This window comes from Pholis gunnellus, assembly GCF_910591455.1.
Source record: "Pholis gunnellus genome assembly, chromosome: 23".
Classification (NCBI taxonomy): Eukaryota; Metazoa; Chordata; class Actinopteri; order Perciformes; family Pholidae; genus Pholis; species Pholis gunnellus.
Genome location: NC_136550.1, coordinates 1,709,662 through 1,729,319, shown reverse-complemented (window position 1 = coordinate 1,729,319; position 19,658 = coordinate 1,709,662). Strand labels below are relative to the sequence as shown.

The following is a 19,658-nucleotide window of genomic DNA, read 5'->3' as shown; positions in this document are numbered from 1 at the left end:
GAACAAACCCTCTGTGTGTGTGTGTGTGTGTGTATTTTGTCAAGTGAAGACCATCAGTTGCCAATGGTGAAATGCTGCCATTTGATTGGTTTAGGGTCACTGCACATGATTATTTAGTCTTCGACCAGCTGCACGCAACATGCAAATAGGTGTGTGTGTGTGTGTGTGTGTGTTTAATGTGATTGAGGTAATTCAAGAGTTGTTATCTTTAACAATGACATCAATCATTAATACTTAATATAAATATACAGCAATGAAACACTCCGTCCATAAAAAGAGCATCAACACACGCAGTTATTCAGTTTACTATCTTTTTAAAGAAGCACTCGTGGCAGTCTAGCCTAAGTAGTCTTTTTATCTTGTGATCCTAACTTATTATTATTATTATGTAACGATGTCTCTGTGATTTGTAGTCCGATTTCCCAGTCAACCAACGATCATCCCTCGAGGACGAATGTTATACTCTATAAATAAATCTGAGTCAATTTCAAAGTCTTTCCTGGTTGAATTTGGTTCATCAGTACAAAGTATTTTGTTACAGTCGAAGCTTACTCCTGATTCTCTACTAGAGGACCTCAGTATGTTCCCTGAGGAACTCCTTCACACAAACGTCATCGACTCCTCGACTCTCCTGCAGGATTTATGTTTTTTTTTACAGGTTTTCAGACACAGGCTTATTGTCAAGTAGGTTTTTGTACATTCCAGGGATTTTACATTCACATGTTGGTGGATAAACATAGTTTAGCTGCAAAAGTCAAGAATCATAAATATAAAATCGGACATGTAAAAATGAAAGAATATGTAAAATATATCCGTTTTAAAATAAAAAGTGCCGTAAAAGAAAGTAGATGAACTGTTGCAATAATTACCTGCAGAGGACTCACATGTGTGCCTCGGTGCACGTGCATCCTATAATATATTGTGATTTTGTGTGCTTGAATGCATTCCTCTGTGTGTGTGTGTGTGTGTGTGTGTGTGTGTGTGTGTGTGTGTGTGTGCGTGTGAGAGAGGGAATAAAGTGATGTGTTTCTCAGTAGTTCAATAATAGTTCAGTTTTGCTGAGAGGTGCTTCAGCTTTACTGCCAAAAGGACAGCCAGCTTCTCATTCCACAGTCCACACACACACACACACACACACACACACACACACACACACACACACACACACACAGATCGCTGTGTGTCTCATAGCAGAACTTGACACTGAGTTGGTGGAGGGGAGGTTGATGTGGAGAGAGAGAGAAAGAGTGAGAGAATGAGATGAAAGCTGGTTTTTATTCAGCCGTGCAGCCCACACACCGGGCGAGCGAGGGCTTTGTTAAAAAATAAATAACTCATCTCTCTCTCTCCTTTGCTCTCCTTTTCAGCTGTTCCTTGAATAAAATAATAATACATTCAGATTATATAGCAGGTCGTTGAAAAGCTCTCTCGCTCTCCACACATACGGTATGAAAAGAGGCGGCTTCTTTTTACAGTGTATGCAAACACACAAAACGCACAACAGTGAAACAGTGAAACAGTGACACCGACCTGGTCACTAAAAGCATCAGACAACAGAGAGAACAGAGGTGACTGTGATTAGAGGCTTTGTGTTCAAACAGAAAAAAAATGTTTTCATTAAAAATCTGAATGCTCCTCTTCTCTGGTTACAGTTTGGGTTTCTGCATAAAAACATCATTTACTCAACATTTTCCAACCTTTACATAAAAAACGAGTCTTGTTTTGGGAAATGTTAAGATGAAATTGAGCCCCGAAATTGAGTTCCTGTTGCTATAGGCCTAACAAGCTTTCAACTTTAGTAGTGCAGTTTATAATAGACGAGTTTTCTGGGCGTATTTAGCCCAAATTTAAACATTTCATTCTATCAGTTGTAGCTAGCTGGCTACTTACATCATTTTGTCCCAACACTGTAAAATATGTTCGTGTGCTGTAGCTTTAACATCTCCATCTAATAATCCATCGTGATTTCAGAGAGAAGCAGACAGAAAGGTCTACGATAAAGATAGAAGCTAAAGCTAAATCTCACAGTGATAAAATAAACCACCACATCATCAGGATATCGAGACAGAAGGACCAACACTGTTCCTCTTTGTCACCGTTACAACCATTAAAAATAAGTTAAAGCAGCATGTGTTTACAATTAGCATACCTTCAGTAGCTAGCATAGCATAACGCTAGCTTACGATGTGCTAACGTACTCTGCTAATGTTAGCTCCACAGGGTTTTTAATGTAGAAACGTAACGTTTTATAAATGCATATCTTCCTCCAACCTCTCCGGGTAACGAGTAGTTAACTTTATTACACAACATTTAAACTTGACGAGCTCCAAATCCACAAAACCTGAACCCTGCTATGATTGGCCAGTCTGCGTTCGAGGGGCGGGACTTAGCGAAGAGTCAATCGGAAGGAGAGTAAGATAAAACACAGCCCCAGATGTGGATGTCCAACGTAATTTTTGCCCATATAGTGTAACATTATTAAAAATACAACATCATATGAATAAATGAAACTCTGAACACTGAATCCACGGCTACTTGACCTGGTTTACATGGATCTAGACTGTGAGAAACCACGTCCTCTCAGTCTCCTGGTGAGCAGGTTTTTACCTCACAACCCGCTCCGTCAGAGGAGAAGTCTCAGAAAAACGTATCTAAAAATAAACCCGAGCTGCAGAGCCGGAGCAGACGAAGCGACTGACAACGGCACATTTAAATTTAAAGCTTCTCTTTGTGGACATGTGGCAGGAGTTCGGGTGTTCGGAGGGTCTTCTTTTAAATAGGTTCCATCTTTGATGATCCTTGATCCTTGATTTCTCCTCTCTAGTGTTAGAATATGACTTTGTATTAATTACATTCACAGTGTTTGTATCAGTTTAAAGAACAGGACGGATGTAAACACCTGAACTCACCACGACTCCACCTCATCACCCTCTCACTGTTGTATACTGCTGTAGAATTAAAGATACACAATTATACCTTTTCTGCCAATGCAATGAAGGCAGAAACTGGAAGAAAACGGTCGTTCCTGTTTTGGAAACCTGTTTGAAAACTGAAGATGAAGGGACGCCAGTCAAATAAAGAGTCAGAGCACAGCCCAGTTTTTCTAAGGATGCCTTTATTAAAGAGTCAACAACGTGCGCTATAGCCGTCCGGTTCTAGAAAAATAACACAGTCATACATTCATCCATGTGGAAATTTCCAAAAATAACAAAGAAAAACAAGGACAGGTTTGTTATTTTTAAAGCTCAAAATCCCTTTAGAAGGTGAGTAGGGGAACCTGAATGATGCCATATATATATATATATATATATATATATATATATATATATATATATATATATATGTGTGTGTGTGTGTGTGTGTGTGTCACGGTGTGTGATGAGTAGCCACGCCAAATTGTTTCGGTCTTTTTCTTAAAGGAACAGTTAGTCAAACCGTAAAAACCACTCAGCATCAAAATAACCTAAACACTTGCTGGTATTTGATTATTGATCGATTATTATTGATCCAATAACGTTACTCCACCAGCTGTTCTGGCTTCCTGTGTGTTTCCATGAAGATGCTTTGATTTGGGGTTCGATCCAGAGGCTGCCGGTCAGTTAAAGTATTCAGCGTTGTTCAGAGTCACGTTAACGGGTTCAAAGCTGTGTGTTAGTCGGTGTAGCTAAGCTGTAACACACAGATGTGATGGTGATCGAGAGTGAAGACAACGAGATGAAGAAACCTCCGGTACTGAAAAGTGAAGTCAGTGTCTTAAAGCTGCATTCTCTCTAATGTCCACCAGGGGGCGACTCCTCTGGTTGTATAGAAGTCTATGAGAAAATGACTCTACTTCTCTCTTGATTTATTACCTCAGTAAACATTGTAAACATGAGTTTATGGTCTCAATCTCTAGTTTCAAGTCTTCTTCAATACAGCATGATGTTCATTTAGTAAATGATGGTCCATTTAGAGTCAAACAGACCTTTAACCCTTTCACAGTGTTTTCACTTCATGAAAGTCAATTGTAACATTTTGGTCGCTTACAAAAGTTTATTATTCAGCGTGTCTGTCGTACTTAGCTCCATCCTTTTGTGTAACTTCTGGTTGCAAAAAAACAAAATGGCGACGACCTAAATGACAAACTCGAGGCTTCAAAACCGTGGTCGGTTTACAAACCAAATAATAACCGTTAACTAAGTGTTAAAATATCAACAAGAGCGCTTCAGTATTCTTCCTGTTTTATAGTCGCATTTTAATGTTCACAACGTTTGTGTGTGTGTGTCTGCAGGTGGTCTGTTCTGAAGGATTCTGCATCATGTGATGCAACAACCCTCCCCCCCCCCCCCCCCCCCCACACACACACATCTGAGATCTATAGCAGTGGACAAGACGGTGGTCTTCGGTTGCCTTGGAGGCACACAGGACTATTAGCGCTCTGTGTGTGTGTGTGTGTGTGTGTGTGTGTGTGTGAGAGAGATTCACATTACAGAGATCACACAGCATTATTAAAGTGGACTGGAGGCTGCAGCTGCCTTAAACTATTTAAAGTCAAACCTGCAGCTGGTCAGTGTGTGTGTGTGTGTGTGTGTGTGTGTGTGTGTGTGTGTGTGTGTGTGTGTGTTGTCCCATCTGTCCTTTTAGAAGACATCGTCTTCAATGATGCTCAATTTGTGTCTTTATTGCATAGTTCCTCTTTCTACCGTGCACACACACACACACACACACACACACACACACACACACACACACACACACACACACACGTTGTGTATGAGTCTTGATAAATACATATCAAAGGCTCAACAGCATTGAATTATGGGACTGGATCGATAATTCCTGTCTGACATTACTGATACTGACCAATCAGAGTGATTGATTGATCAGTCGCATCGGTGTTGTGCCATGTTACCGTGTTACCGTGTGTGTGTGTGTGTGTGTTAATAACAGGCGGTGACCCTTGAGTCTTGGTGACAGCTATCCTTTCAATCGATCAACACTCCTCTGTCTGCATCCTCCCTTTCAAAATAAAAGTCCTCGCTCGCCGCAACACTTTTGAATCGCGGGCCCCCCCCCCCCCGGCGGGGGTTGTCACTGCGATGGATGAGGTTGACGATTGATTACCAAACCTCTGGCTCGGTGCATGCGTTGCACAGCGCGGCTCTGATTATGGGGTGGTGACATGCAGGCTGGTTGCCGTGGTAACTAAGAGAATCCATTTTTTTTTTTTTTTTTTTTCGCCCTCCTCGTTCCTGCTCTCTGGTTTTATCTGCAGTCTGTGTGATGTCAAGTTGAGTCAGACGCACTGAGGATTCGCAGCAGTATTTGCAGCTTGACCAACGCTTTAGTGGACCTCAGATTAATTTTGTGAAACAATGTGAACGCTACATTGCTCTTAAATATACATAGGAGTGATATCATGAGGTTTTTTGCTCCGCTTTCTGTCAAGAAAAGCTAAAAAAATCTTATTTTATCTGTCAGAAATTGCAACAGGGTTGTACCTAAACACTTTGGGGCCCTTTACTCTCCTCTCCTTCCCTTCTTTGGTCATTTTCTCCGTCAGAAACAATCGTTCTCCAGAAACAACAGCGTGGCTGCGACCTTTTCCGAGACCAACCTCTCAATCATGCTGATTACAAAAGATCACATTTCTTTGGGGAGAAGTTGTGTATTTATACACGCAGCAGCTCATGAATTGATTTCTGAGTCCAGTATTCACTCTCTTCAGAGAGGAATGTGTTTTGTTCGGCAGCTAGTCGCTTACTTCACCAGCGTTAGCTTGTACTTCACCAGGGTTAGTTTGTACTTCACCAGCGTTAGCTTGTACTTCACCAGGGTTAGCTTGTACTTCACTAGGGTTAGCTTGTACTTCACCAGCGTTAGTTTGTACTTCACCAGCGTTAGCTTGTACTTCACCAGCGCTAGTTTGTACTTCACCAGCGTTAGCTTGTACTTCACCAGCGTTAGCTTGTACTTCACCAGCGCTAGCTTGTACTTCACCAGCGTTAGCTTGTACTTCACCAGCGCTAGCTTGTACTTCACCAGCGTTAGTTTGTACTTCACCAGCGTTAGTTTGTTGGAGCTTTTTCGATGAAGACAGGTTGAACAACAAAAACAAAACAAAGAGCTAAAAGAGGCTCAAAGGGACGGCAGGAGTGTGACCTGTTTCACTTTACATACAGTCATTTGATCAACTTTTAGTCCCTAAAAAAAAACAGTATTTCCCCTCTAGGAATTTAGCTAAATTACAATATAACCTACTGCAGGATGTACGTTTGGAGAAACGTGTCAAAACACCATTTTAAACTAAATGATGGTCTTCACATCATATTCTACAAACGAGAGAAAACGTCTTTGTTTGATGCAAAAATCCCACCATAATCATGTTTCATGTTTTTCAATGAGAATGAAAATAATGATATAAAATGATCCTTTCCTCTGATGTCACATTAGAATTACAGTATCAGTCAAAATAATCTCAATTAGATATTTATCTCATAAATGGATTCTCTTCCTATCACTTTAATGAGAGTTGAACAGTGAAACGTTCTGGTTTGAACTTTGTGTGTCAGTGAAGGATTCCTTCAGCAGTAAGAAGCTACTTGACAACATACCGTTTCAAAGCATTTAATATAAAAAACATTGATTAGCTTTAAAACTCAACATGAGGATCCTCGAGAGAGTTTGAACTAAACCTAAATATCTAATGTATTTTTGTCATACTTTGTCTAAAGCGCTCACTGTGTGTTGTTGACACTACAGGTTAACTAGTTCTCACATTCAGTTTAGTAAAACACCTCTGGTTAACAGCTGATCTGCCGCCTCTGGCACAAACACTACTTGGTTCAAACTAAAGATCATTTTATGTTTTTGAAAACAAAAGCAGTTTTTTCTCACGGCAGTTTGTGAAATAGTCACGAAATGGATCCTTTGAATTTGTGTCTAACAAAGCTAACAGTTAGGTTTTAGCAACAAAGCTAACAGTTAGGTTTTAGCAACAAAGCTAACAGTTAGGTTAAGGCAACAAAGCCAACAGTTAGGTTTAGGCAACAAAGCCAACAGTTAGGTTTAGACAACAAAGCTAACAGTTAGGTTTAAGCAACAAAGCCAACAGTTAGGTTTTAGCAACAACGCTAGCAGTTAGGTTTTAGCAACAAAGCCAACAGTTAGGTTTAAGCAACAAAGCCAACAGTTAGGTTTTAGCAGCAACGCTAACAGTTAGGTTTTAGCAACAAAGCCAACAGTTAGGTTAAAGCAACAAAGCCAACAGTTAGGTTAAAGCAACAAAGCCAACAGTTAGGTTTAAGCAACAAAGCCAACAGTTAGGTTTAGGCAACAAAGCCAACAGTTTGGTTTAGGCAACAAAGCCAACAGTTAGGTTTAAGCAACAAAGCCAACAGTTAGGTTTTAGCAACAACGCCAACAGTTAGGTTTTCGCAACAAAGCCAACAGTTAGCTTTAGGCAACAAAGCCAACAGTTTGGTTTAGGCAACAAAGCCAACAGTTAGGTTTTAGCAACAACGCTAACAGTTAGGTTTTAGCAACAAAGCTAACAGTTAGGTTTAGACAACAAAGCCAACAGTTAGGTTCAGGCAACAAAGCCAACAGTTAGCTTCAGGCAACAAAGCCAACAGTTAGGTTCAGGCAACAAAGCCAACAGTTAGGTTCAGGCAACAAAGCCAACAGTTAGTTTCAGACAACAAAGCCAACAGTTAGCTTTAGACAACAAAGCCAACAGTTTGGTTTAGGCAACAAAACTAACAGTTAGGTTTTAGCAACAAAGCCAACAGTTAGGTTTAAGAAAACTGTCACACGGATGCATTTAATTTGTGTAATAAGGATCCTAATTGACTTTCCATTGACAGAAATTTCATGCTAAGCGTCACGAAAACAACAGGCATTCGTGTCCCTTTACACAAAACCAATAGATTGCATTTCACAAGCGGCCATGACACTGGGCTGAAGAACGGCAGCAGGATTAAAGTTAGTCGTCTGTCGGGCGTCACCACCAACCACTCAGCTGCCCGCGGGCGTCCCGGCGGCGCCCGGGCTCCCCGGCTCTGTGACGTGACATTATGATTACAGGATGGTGAGCAACGGGGGGTAATCGGGTCGCCATGGTGACGCCGTGACATTTCAGGGATGTTGTGATCCATCGAAAAGGGTTGAGGCTCTCTGCCGCCGCCAAGACAGCTGGTGGTGAGGTCATAGCGTTTGCTGGAGGCGTGTGTGTGTGTGTGTGTGTGTGTAAGAAAGGTAAAGAGACAGAATATGGATGAGTCAACCAAGACGACAAGAAGAAGAGATGGATGATGTCACCCAGACGGCGGAGGACTCTCTCATAAAACATCTCGGCAGCAGCTACTCATCACACCAGCGGACATGTGTAAGTGTGTGTTTGCATGTGTGTGTGTGTTGCAGGTAACGGTGTTTTCATTTTCTTTAATTATTATTATTTTTTTTTTGATCAAACATGCATAATTTCTCTACTTCGCCTCTGACAGTCGTATAATTGACCAGAGTATAATTCAACAGCCTCTGCTCATGCCAACGTATGTTTTTTGAAGACGCCGCACTGAGCGACTCCAAGAAGAAAAAAATAAATAAAAGAAAGAAAATAAAAAGATTCATGATGAAATTCTGGTGAAATTTCCCTTTAAAATAGATTTTCCCAGATAGAAAGGCAAACTCGTCTCTACTCTCTCCGATTGTTCCCCGTTCGGTCGATCTCCCCCACCTCCCTTTACTCCCCCCTTCACACACCCGTCACCCTTCTTCCTCACAATAAACATCACCGTATATATTTCTATTCACCAGGTTAAAGTGTACGTATTAAGGAAGAGCTGAACGAGAAGCCAGGATATCGTAGGCAACTCAAATAGAAGCAAAGACAGTCTTAAGAAACCAGAATAGTCCTCGTGACTATTATTAGAAGTCTCTTATTATTATTATTAGCGTTATTATTATTACTAGTATAACTTGTTATTAGGATAAAATAAAGTTCCTTGGCTCTTGTTGTTGCAGAGAGAGAGGGTTCCACGCTGTTCTCTTTCAACCCAGTGATTCGGTTAAATCCATCAGAATCCAGAGTTAAAGGGGAGGTTATTCCATTTGGTCCCGGTCAATTGTTTTTTGGCAATTTCATGTTGGGATATGCTCCATTTGGCTGAAAGAATTTCAGGGTTTGTTCCATTCAAAATCCAGCGGTTTCAAGAGGATTTAATTCCAATTTTCATGCCGTTGGTGTGCAGTTAAAGGGCAACAAAAAAAGAGAAACAAAACAGGATTTTTCTTTTTTTTTTTAAAGATATATCCTTTTCTGAAAAGTCGCTTTGGCTACTTGTAATTCCGTAATAATCATGCGTGTTTGATTCTTCCCAGAAGAAAGAAGAAATCGTGAACTCTCCCTTTAAATCTCATCCGTCGTTCTCTTGTGGCGTGGAAAGAAGGCAGACGTTCGATAAAGACAGTTTGGCGTGATTTTGTGATTAAGAAGGAGACATATATGACACTGCTGTCAATTAAAGGTAAATTATGAATCTTTGTGTCATGAACTTTTAAACTATGAGGGGTTTAACGAGTGTGAAACATTCCCAGATACTAGAAAAAGCTATTACTATATATGTGTGTGTGTGTGTGTGATGGGAAAGAATCAGGGAAAGCGACCGCATGCAGGGAGCAGCACAACATGGAAGCTAATTGTAATTCGTTCTAAATCAGTTTTTTACAGTTTAACGTGAAGAATGTATTCAATGGGACGGATAGTGAAGCTCCGGGTAGTCCTGCACTAAACTAACTTCTCCTCCTTTCATTTTAAAGTTTAGACTGACGGAGGATACAGAGAAGATCTCAGCTCTGATTGATTGTCACCTCGTCACATGACACAGCGGTGCATCGTTCCAAACGTTGACCTATCTTTGACCTCTGGTCGCAGCCGCCGCCTCGCAACATTCACAAAAAAACAAGACGCGCGACGCGTGAACGGCTCTTTACTTTACTTTGGTAGCTCACTCGCTATCTACCTCGCTTGCCCGCTGGACATCTAGTTAGCGCTTGCTACCTAACATTGCGTGGGGCAATCTTTTTAAACAATAATGTGTCATCCGCCATATTCCACCCAGATGACGTCAAACTGTTTTTAAGAACATCTGCCCGGTGTCAGAATCCCTTCTGGAACCATCACGGAACCCGCTCCGCTCTTTGAAACTGTTGCCATCTAGAACTCCAGCGCGGGATTCCGGAACCCATCCTGCTGAGTTCTAGAACCCCTCCCTTTCTCTCTCTGTCTCTCTCTCTCTGTCTCTCTTCGTTTGAACATGTTCAGCCATTTTGCAAACAAACAAAGAAAAAACAGTCTGGTTTGTCCCTCTCTCCTATAGCTGCGTGGTCACGGAGTCCTCTATGACGTCGTCGCAGGGTCCCACCCACCCGCCGAGCATCAACCCCCCTCTTCCATCCACGCCGCCCTCGCCCGCTCCTCCCTCGCCTCCGCCCTGGAAAACGTCCTCGCTGGAGTCCAGGAGGCGCGAGCTGGACTCGGACATGTTGGAAGCACAGTGCAGGGATTGGCAGGGGCACGGGGGCGGGAGGGGCAGCGTCAGGAGCGAGTCCCGCCCGTTCGTTCTCCGCGGCGAGAACGAGGGGTTACCGACGTCGACCGAGCGGCCCACCTCGTTCAGGCGGGTCTCGCTCCTGGTCACGCCGCCGACTCCGAAGTCGGCGTGGCCGTGGCTCCCCAGGGGGCGGAGCAACCCGTCGGAGATGGTGTAGGAGGGCGGGGACTGGAGGGGCAGGGGCATGGGTGGGGCTCGGCGCTTGGAGCGCGAGAACAGGTAGGAGAGGCGCTTGAAAGAGTCCGCCTTTGACCCCGGAGTCGAGAGGCGCTGCAGTCGGGTCCTCGTGCGAGCGAAAGACGAGGAGAACGTCAAGGAGAACGATGAGGACGGGGACGGGAGGACGTTGGTGGAGGACGGAGGGATGACGGTCGTCTTCAGCCCGTTGCTCTTTGGTTTCCCCTCCTCATCCTCCACCTCTTCTCCCCATCCAATGCCCTCCTCCAGTTCATCCTCCTCCCCCTCTTCACCTCCTTCTAGCCGGGTCATCCCAGAAATGGAGCGCACCAAGGCGGACACTCCGAGCGTCGGCGACTGCCCGTCGTCGTCCTGCAGCGGGTTCAGGAACGTCACGCCCTTTGACTTCGGGCCCCCGGCGCCGTCGCCCGATTCGCTGTCGTCCTCCGAGGCCATGGCGCCGTCGTCTCTCGCCGCCTCGCTGGAGGAGGAGTAGTGGCGCCGCGGAGGACGCCGGTTGCCGAGGAGATCCAGCACCTCGTAACGGAAACTGGAGATGTCCTGCTTCAACTCCTGGAAAGAGACGGAGAGAGAAGTGTTGGGAATTTAATGTTCAACTCTTTTTGTTTACTCTAAAACAAAGACTTAATATAAGTGGATGTAGTCATCGTAACGTCGCCCATTTTTGAAGTCTCGAGTTTGGCATTTTGGCCGTCGCCATCTTGTTTTTTTGCAACCAGTGAACAGGAAGTGACCATATCTGGACTGAGGAGGAGTGATGTAGAGACACCGTATACGTCTCTGGTAGAGACCTGTCAATCACCGTGTAGCCCCGCCCCTAAAGCATCCCCTGCTTTATGGTCTGTTTGACTCTAAATGGACCATCATTTACTAAATGAACATCATGCTGTATTGAAGAAGACTTGAAACTAGAGATTGAGACCATAAACTCATGTTTACAATGTTTACTGAGGTAATAAATCAAGAGAGAAGTAGAGTCATTTTCTCATAGACTTCTATACAACCAGAGGAGTCGCCCCCTGGTGGACATTAGAGAGAATGCAGGTTTTAGGCAATTTAGCATTGACTTCATTTTTCAGAATTTGAGATTAGGGAAGAAGAGTGCTGAGAAATCCAGAGAAAGAAAAAAATAAATACCGATATTGGAGCAAAACAACATTTTTTATCATAAGGTTTATTCCAAAGCTTTAAATGGAATAAATATGTGACATTCAGGGGAAAACATGGAGAGCAAAAAATAAACAGAAGAGGGTGAGGAGGGGAAGTGGAAGAGATGAGATTGGTGACTGAGAGAGAGAGACGGGAGGTGAAACATCAATTTGTGGAGGCAGGAGGTGAAGAGGAGGGTAAGGACTCAGGAGGACGGTGGTGAGGAGAGGGGAGATCGAGGTCAAGAGACCAGCAGAAGAGAGAAAGAGAGAGTGGATAAGTGGAGGGAGAAGAGAGTGAAGAGAGAGGAGGGATGAGACTCTTTCTCTTTAACCAAATCAATTGCTTAATTCATTTTAAAGTCTTTACCGCTGCGGCCACGAAATACTCTCAGACATTCAGTACAAATCTGTAAAAATTACAAATTATGTAAAATTCTGACTTTTTACCCATTTATGGGCTATAATGACATTATGTATCCCGGCTCTCTCTGACCAAACTGTCGGCCGTCAAGTTGCATTGTGGGTATTCTAGGCGCCAAGAATACGTAGATTAAAATAAAACATGTTTTTGTTTTCTTTACAGAAATGAAAATGTTTATATACGACGAGGGTTTACGTTAAAGGGTTAATCCAAGTATTATTGCACTTCCACATAGTTTCTGAGCGAAAAACTACTTTTAATAACCAGCCTCATATCCCGCTAGCAGAAACACTCACGTGGTTAACGCTCTGAATCGATTAATCAGGTTTAGTCAACACAACTACTTAGTTAAGGTTAGACAAATTCCCATGGTTTGTGTTGAAATGATAAATTTGTAAATTTATTTATAAATGGTAAATAAATAGTAGACTTTCCTACAAGCGTAAAGCCAACGTTTCTTTCAGGATATGAACACTGATCTCCTGGGTGAAAGTCCTGTGTTTGTTCATTGCTCCGTCTATTTTTTGTTTTTCGCTCGCCACATGGGATCCAAATGCTGCACACGTGGCTTCATTCCTCAGAGAACAAACCCCTGTGATTTACTTCGACGCGCACCCGATGTTAGATACACATTTTAAAACACACACGCACACGCACGCACACACACACACACACACACACACACATAATCGGGGTGTGAAAGTGATTCAGCTCGACGTGCACCTGATGTTGTTTTTGAGACGAAAAAAGCCCCAAAAGGAAACTTTCCACTTCAAAGCCCAGGCTGCGTCTTCCCAGAGGCATCATGGGAAACAGACTCTGGAATAATTTCTGGCTCAGAAGAGTTGAATCTCTCCTCGAGGACCGTCCACTGTGCAGCGTTGGTATTGATCAGAGCTGTAGATATTTTATTTTGGGGGGGGGGGGGCGGTAGTAAACCCGTTTCATCTTCTGATAAATCTGTGTGGTGATGAAGCACAGTTTACTGCAACACCAACACACAGCGGGTTGATGTTGCTGCAGCTCTGCAGGGCGTCCAGCGTCACGCTCATGTGATTTACTGCAGAACAACAGACTGATTGATGTTCGACTTATTGTTCAAATGTATTTTTTAAAAGCACCTTAAAGTTCTCCTCAGTCAGTCCCTCGTCCGTCTTGGCGCTGCGTATCATGGCCGCCACGTACCTCTTCACCAGACTCCGGATCACTTCCTGTTGGAGGAAGTGACAGAACTTTTGTCAGTGTTTTTTTTGATAATAAAGTGCAAAAGCGTGACATTTGAAACAATCGTCTCTCTTTGCTGAACGCAGAACATTTCAACCCAACGGATACATTTAAACGTTCTCAGCTCATTAAGTAATCAGCCAATGAGGCGACTGACCCTCGTTGATTTAAAAAGATCAAAGACGAATCTCAGCATTTGGTGATGAGTGGGCGGCAATTCAGACCCTGACACACTAATACAGTACACACACACACACACACACACACACACACACACACACACTGCATCCTCCCACGGTCAACACCTGCGACTGCCAAGCGGGACGGTCTGGCATGCTGTCACTCTCCGCCTCTGCCAAAAAGCACACACACCACTCACTGTGTGAGAGTGAAGGGCACATTCCTACAACGATCCTTCAAAAAAAAAAACATGGACGCCGATCAAAGCGGCAATCAGCGCCGCCAAACACAAAGTACTGGCGTTGCTGCTTCTGCGGCCGCTGCCAGAGCCGAGGCGTCAAAAGACTCTGACAAAAAGCTGGACGTCAGAGTCTCATTTACGACTGTCAAATACAACTCATACATATATATATAAGTATATATATATGTGCATATATATAAGCTTCTTTCTGGGCTATTTCCTCATCTTATTATCAAAGTCTCAACAAGAAAACTAATAAAACGTATTTCCCAAAATGTCAAAGTATTTGCTGTCGGCCTCAACCTGTAAAGGTAAACTAAACGCAGGCAGCTCACACACACACACACACACACACACACACACACACACACACACACACACGGAGCAGTGACGGGTGCACAGACCTGGTAGTGCTGATTCTGGATCAGAACTTCAGCGTGGCGTTCCTGCACACAGAGAGAAGAGGTTGTGTTAAAACACGTTTCTGCATTCGACCGTCACATCACATTCAGCTGCTGATTGTCCTTCGTCTTCACCGTCCTCCTCATTTGAGAAGAAGATTGTGGTTGTTTGGCTTCATGAGTGATTGTTCTGCACGGCCTTTGCAGGGATTTTGATGTCATGCTTGTGATGTATCGTGTATGTTTGCGTCCTTTTAAAGCAGCGGTTCAGACTGAAATCTGTCACGTTGACTTCAAACGTGATGTCATTTTGTTTTCTTGTGTATTTCTCGTGTTGTAGAAACGCCTTGGCAAAGGAGCGGGAAATAGCGCTGTTGCTGTAATTTGCGCCGTTAGCAACGTTAGCTGTTAGCCGCTGCCATGTTGAGAGCCGTTCAGAGTCAATCGAAATGCTCCCAATCTCATACATCGCAACCTTTTTAATTAAGGATCTGTTGTAAACCTGCTTCCATCCTCTTCCTCCTCCTCACCTATTATCTCCTTCCGTATATCTCATGCAGTTCTTTCTGCCTGCTGTACACACACACACACACACACACACACACACACACACACACAGGCTCTCTCCCTTGATCAGATCTCTGCAGTGCTGTGTGGCTTTGTGTGAACCTATGTGGGCTGCTCGGCTTATATAACTCAGCCGACTTCAGCTGAGGTGAACATGCCAGCTGCACAGTGTGTGTGTGTGTGTGTGTGTGTGTGTGTGTGTGTGTGTGTGTGTGTGTGTGTGTGTCTCTCCAGATGACTGGACCGTTAAATGTGTTTATCAGGACGTGTTTATCTGCCGATGTTCTTTCTGTGCTCACAGACGCACAGCTGATGTCGGTCCATGTGGTGTCTGATCGTTGCTCCTGCAGCTCTTTGCTTCATTTAGTCCTTTTTGTAGTTCGTCAGTAGAAGTACAAGTAGTACAAGTAGTACAAGTAGTGGTACCACCGGGTGAAAATACTCTGTTACAAGTCGGCAAAAGCAACAAAATGTAAAAGTACTCATAGTGCAGAGTGGCTACTGTCAGTGTTTTACTATTAAATGGATTATTATTGTTGTTGTATTAATATGTAGTGACTTTAAAGCATAAAGTGCATTACATGAAATCAATTAACTTAATTAAGAGTATTTAAGTTAGTGTACTTATATACTTTCCATCAGTGTTTATAGGTGAGACTACCCGACAGCAGACATTTAAATACGGACTTCCTGTTGATGTATCAACATAAACACGGCTTTGTTGAACGCTCGATTCTGATTGGTCAATTATTCTACAGAGCTTCTAGCTGAAGCAATAACGTTATTTTTAAATCAGTATATTGTGTCAGATTATTCAGGCTGTTCTCATACAGTGTGAGGATCTGAACTTTTGATTTATTCCACATAACAAATAACCGAATAATGAAAAGTACAACGAGCAACCAAACAGCTTTGGTTGAGGAGGAAGCTGTTGGTGTCATGTGTGTAACCAGACGTCACGGCGTTGAGTTATTCATCACATCATTGATGTATTTATGTAACGCCATCTGTACTTATTTAAACCCCCCAAACCACAATCTGTTCTTCAACCGAACCAAGAAGTTCTGTTGCCTCAACCAACAGCATGAGAGATGCTTTCAGTCAGCGTTGAGGTCCTTCAGTTGAGGACACGTTGAGCTATTGATCTCTGTGGTAGCAGCGCTGTGATAAATGTGATAATGTACAGCTAGCAGGTCATTATTGCAAAGTGATTCAGGACTACTGCGGTACGTCTTTTACTTATACTTCTGTACTTTGACGAGTTTTGGTACTTTAATCCCATTTTTACTTCTTTTAAAAACCTTATTTTTCTGGCTTTTGATTTTACTTTCTTCCTCAGCAGATGGAAAACAATGTCCCAACAAAACAAACTAAACTAAACACGTTCACGGCATTTAAAGCATCATCTCCGCTTTGTTTACTGTGATCACGTCGAGCGTCTCATGTGAACGTGAGAAACACAAAAAAAACAAAACTAAAATCTAAACGATGAGCAGCGACGATGCCTTCACTGACCGTGAACTCTCGGAGGTTTTGACATTTGTGCGAGTCCTCCCCGGGCAGCTGGCCTCTCCGGCACAGCTTGTTGTGGAGCCACACCAGCAGGTAGAGGATGGACTTGGGGCTCGGGATGATGTTGAACGGAGGCGGCAGCGTGCCGCCCTCGTCGAAGTAGCTCATCCACAGCTTGGTGCGGGCGAACTTCCACTCGATGTCGGCGTGGTCCTGCGGGACGGAGACGAAAGACAGCTCGAGGTCACGTGATGTTTGTTTGTTTATTCTTCTAAATGATATTTGGTGAAGCAAATTAAAGAGACGTGACGATTGAAAGGACACCATTAATCACATCCATCTGCTGTAAAAACTTAATTGTCAGATTTTCATCTTTCCGACGATCCTTAAACACATCATGTGTGAGGAAGGCAGATAAAAAAAGCAAGCAAAACTAAGATTAAAATTGTTATATTTTATCAACATTTTCTTCTACACGTCTCATTTAAAAATGTTCCCCGAATGAACCGTTGGCTTTAACCAGATTGTGTAAAAAACAATAAATTCTGAGCTCCTCAGAGCAACTAGGAAGCACTGATTGATTCGTCTGAGACAAACAGTCACGTGACAACAAATCTGTGAATATAAAAACACAACAAAGGCAACAGAGTCTCTCTCTGGAGGACTCACGGCGATCAGCTGGTAGGAGTTGTTCATCATGGCGATGAGCATGTTGAGCAGAACCACCAGCGAGATGACGTTGTACGTCCCGAACATGGTCGCCCCGACGAACTCGGTGAACTCGTGCCGGGCCTTCACGTTGGTGACGTAGAGGTTCAGCAGCCCGAAGATGGACCAGAACAGAGACTGGAGGGTCTCGAACAGCCTGAGGACAAAAGAGGAACAATGAAGAGACGCTCATCAGAGAACGTTTCTACGAAGAGCTGCACCGCGATCTGTCAAACAAAGCAGAATACATTTCAGCTGATGAACCGTTTTATTCACAGTGACGGACGAGCGAGAGGCTAATTATTCATGTGACGGTCATTAAAAGAACGAGCAGATTCATGTTGCTGTCTGACGCCCATACGTCATATTTAATGTCTTTAACTGAACAACAGAGAAAGTATGCTCACAACAGGAGTCAGTCAGTCCATTCTGTCTCAGTGGAGCTGAACTCAAAACAACAAGTTCAAGCTGCAGCCGGAAGAGAATCATCGGAAAAGCTACGTCAACATGTTCAAAAATCACGTGAAGAAGAGGAAAAACGTCTGATCGCTGTGATGCTCAGTGTGATTGAGAATGTCTGACGCACTGAACTCTACTTCTTCTATTTACTGAACTGTTACAAAGTGTGCTCTCTGAAGGCTAGGAAAGGAGCCTTCATATAGGATGCATCCTACCAAGGAAGCATCCTTGACTTTGAGAAACAAGAGTTTCAGAGTTAAACTGCGTTGAAGGGCGACCGGCTGAGACTTGATCCACTTAGTGAAGATCGAATCAGAGTTTTTATCATACGAAAACCTCCCTCCATCTTCCTCCCCCTCCTCTCTCCCCCTCTCTGTTTACCTCCTTCATTCTTACCCTCCCTCCCTCCCCCCCCCCTCCCTCCTCCCTCTGTTTGTGTGACAGTCACAGTTACAGCAGCAGCTTATTGAATTTTTGATGAAGCGACAATTGGCGGAGCCAAGACGCTTCATCTCACAAGAATGAGAGAGAGAGACAGCGAGAGAGAGAGAGAGAGAGAGAGAGAGGGAGAGAGAGAGAGAGAGAGAGGTTTTGTCTGCAGGGTTTTATGTTTGTGCTGCATCAAATATTCATAGCAATGTGTGTGTGTTTTGCAGTAAGGTGTGTGAATGATCACTAAATCAATCAGTATACAGTGTGTGTGTGTGTGTGTGTGTGTGTGTGTGCTCAATGGGAGGGAGGCTGTGATGAGAGAGAGAGAGAGAGAGAGAGAGAGAGAGAGAGAGAGAGAGAGAGAGAGAGAGAGACGATGAATGAAGCGACCGGGCGTGACATCGAGTCGTGGTTATGAAACGGAGAGAAAAAGATGGACGCCAAAAGAACCAGAATGAAAGAAACAGGATTTAACTCGTTATTCCTTTGTGTTTCCTCTCTTCCTCCTCCCTCCTTTCTTTGTCTCCTCCCCCTTACTGTTTCCTTTCCTTGATTCCTCTGCTCTCCCCTCATTTACTCTCCTGCAGCGGTGGAAGCAGTACTCAGATACAAAAGTATCAGCATCAAAATATACTTAAAGTACCAAAAGTAAAATTTCTTAATTTTTAAAGTACAGTTTTAGCCTCTGAAAAGTAGCTGAAAATAAAAATATATCGTATATTTGTACTCATGTACAGTACTCGAGTAAATGCACTAAGTTACCTTCCACCACTGCTCTCGTGTCCTTGTCTCCTTGTCTCCTCCGCTGTCCCCGTTTACTCTCTTTCAAAAACAACTTTATCGACAAATCACAAGGCTGCAGCTCCAGAACCCACTGATGAGTCAGCGTAAATATCAAAATAATGGCCGACATAAATAAAGCGTCTCTTTGTCCTCCAGAGGAGCAGCAGCTTGTTGTGGTTTTAAATCTCAGATCATTATGGGATGCATTAAAGTCTGAGGTGATTTATGAATGCGACACTTCATCACCCGAAAAAAAAAGTTTTATAAAGTCATCAGCTGTTATCGGAGGGAGCAGACTCCTCGTTCTCTCTCCTCTCCTTTCCTTGTTTCCTTTCTTGTTTCTGTTCTCTCCCCTTGCTCCACCTCTTCCTGTCCTTATCTCCTCTCCTCACCGCCCGATGATTCATCCCTCCTCTCCGTGTACCCTCCTCCTTTTTCCTCTCTGCTCATCTCTCATCTCCTTTCCTTTGTCACCTCCTGTCCTTGTTTTCTCTCCTTTCATCTCCCATCTCCTTTCCCTTTCTCCTGTCTTCACCTTGTCTCCTCTCCTTATCTCTCCTCTCCATCCCTATTATCCTCTCCTCCGCTCCTTGTCTCCTCTCCTTATCTCTCCTCTCCATCCCTATTATCCTCTCCTCCGCTCCTTGTCTCCTCTCCTTATCTCTCCTCTCCATCCCTATTATCCTCTCCTCCGCTCCTTGTCTCCTCTCCTTATCTCTCCTCTCCATCCCTATTAACCTCTCCTCCGCTCCTTGTCTCCTCTCCTTATCTCTCCTCTCCATCCCTATT

At 43.6% G+C, this 19,658-nt stretch overlaps 1 protein-coding gene across 1 annotated transcript in view; it reads right to left on the bottom strand.

Annotated features, from left to right (window-relative positions):
• Positions 1-10,352: 10,352 nt before the first annotated feature.
• The window catches only part of trpc5a (transient receptor potential cation channel, subfamily C, member 5a), a gene marked incomplete at both ends in the record, with an annotated part of 48,075 nt that continues 38,769 nt past the window's right edge, over positions 10,353-19,658 (bottom strand). The window contains 5 exons of the mRNA XM_079185149.1: positions 10,353-11,342; positions 13,484-13,573; positions 14,412-14,453; positions 16,491-16,700; positions 17,157-17,352. Coding sequence (XP_079041275.1) covers positions 10,353-11,342; positions 13,484-13,573; positions 14,412-14,453; positions 16,491-16,700; positions 17,157-17,352 — 1,528 coding nt within the window. The remainder of the gene's footprint in view (positions 11,343-13,483; positions 13,574-14,411; positions 14,454-16,490; positions 16,701-17,156; positions 17,353-19,658) is intronic.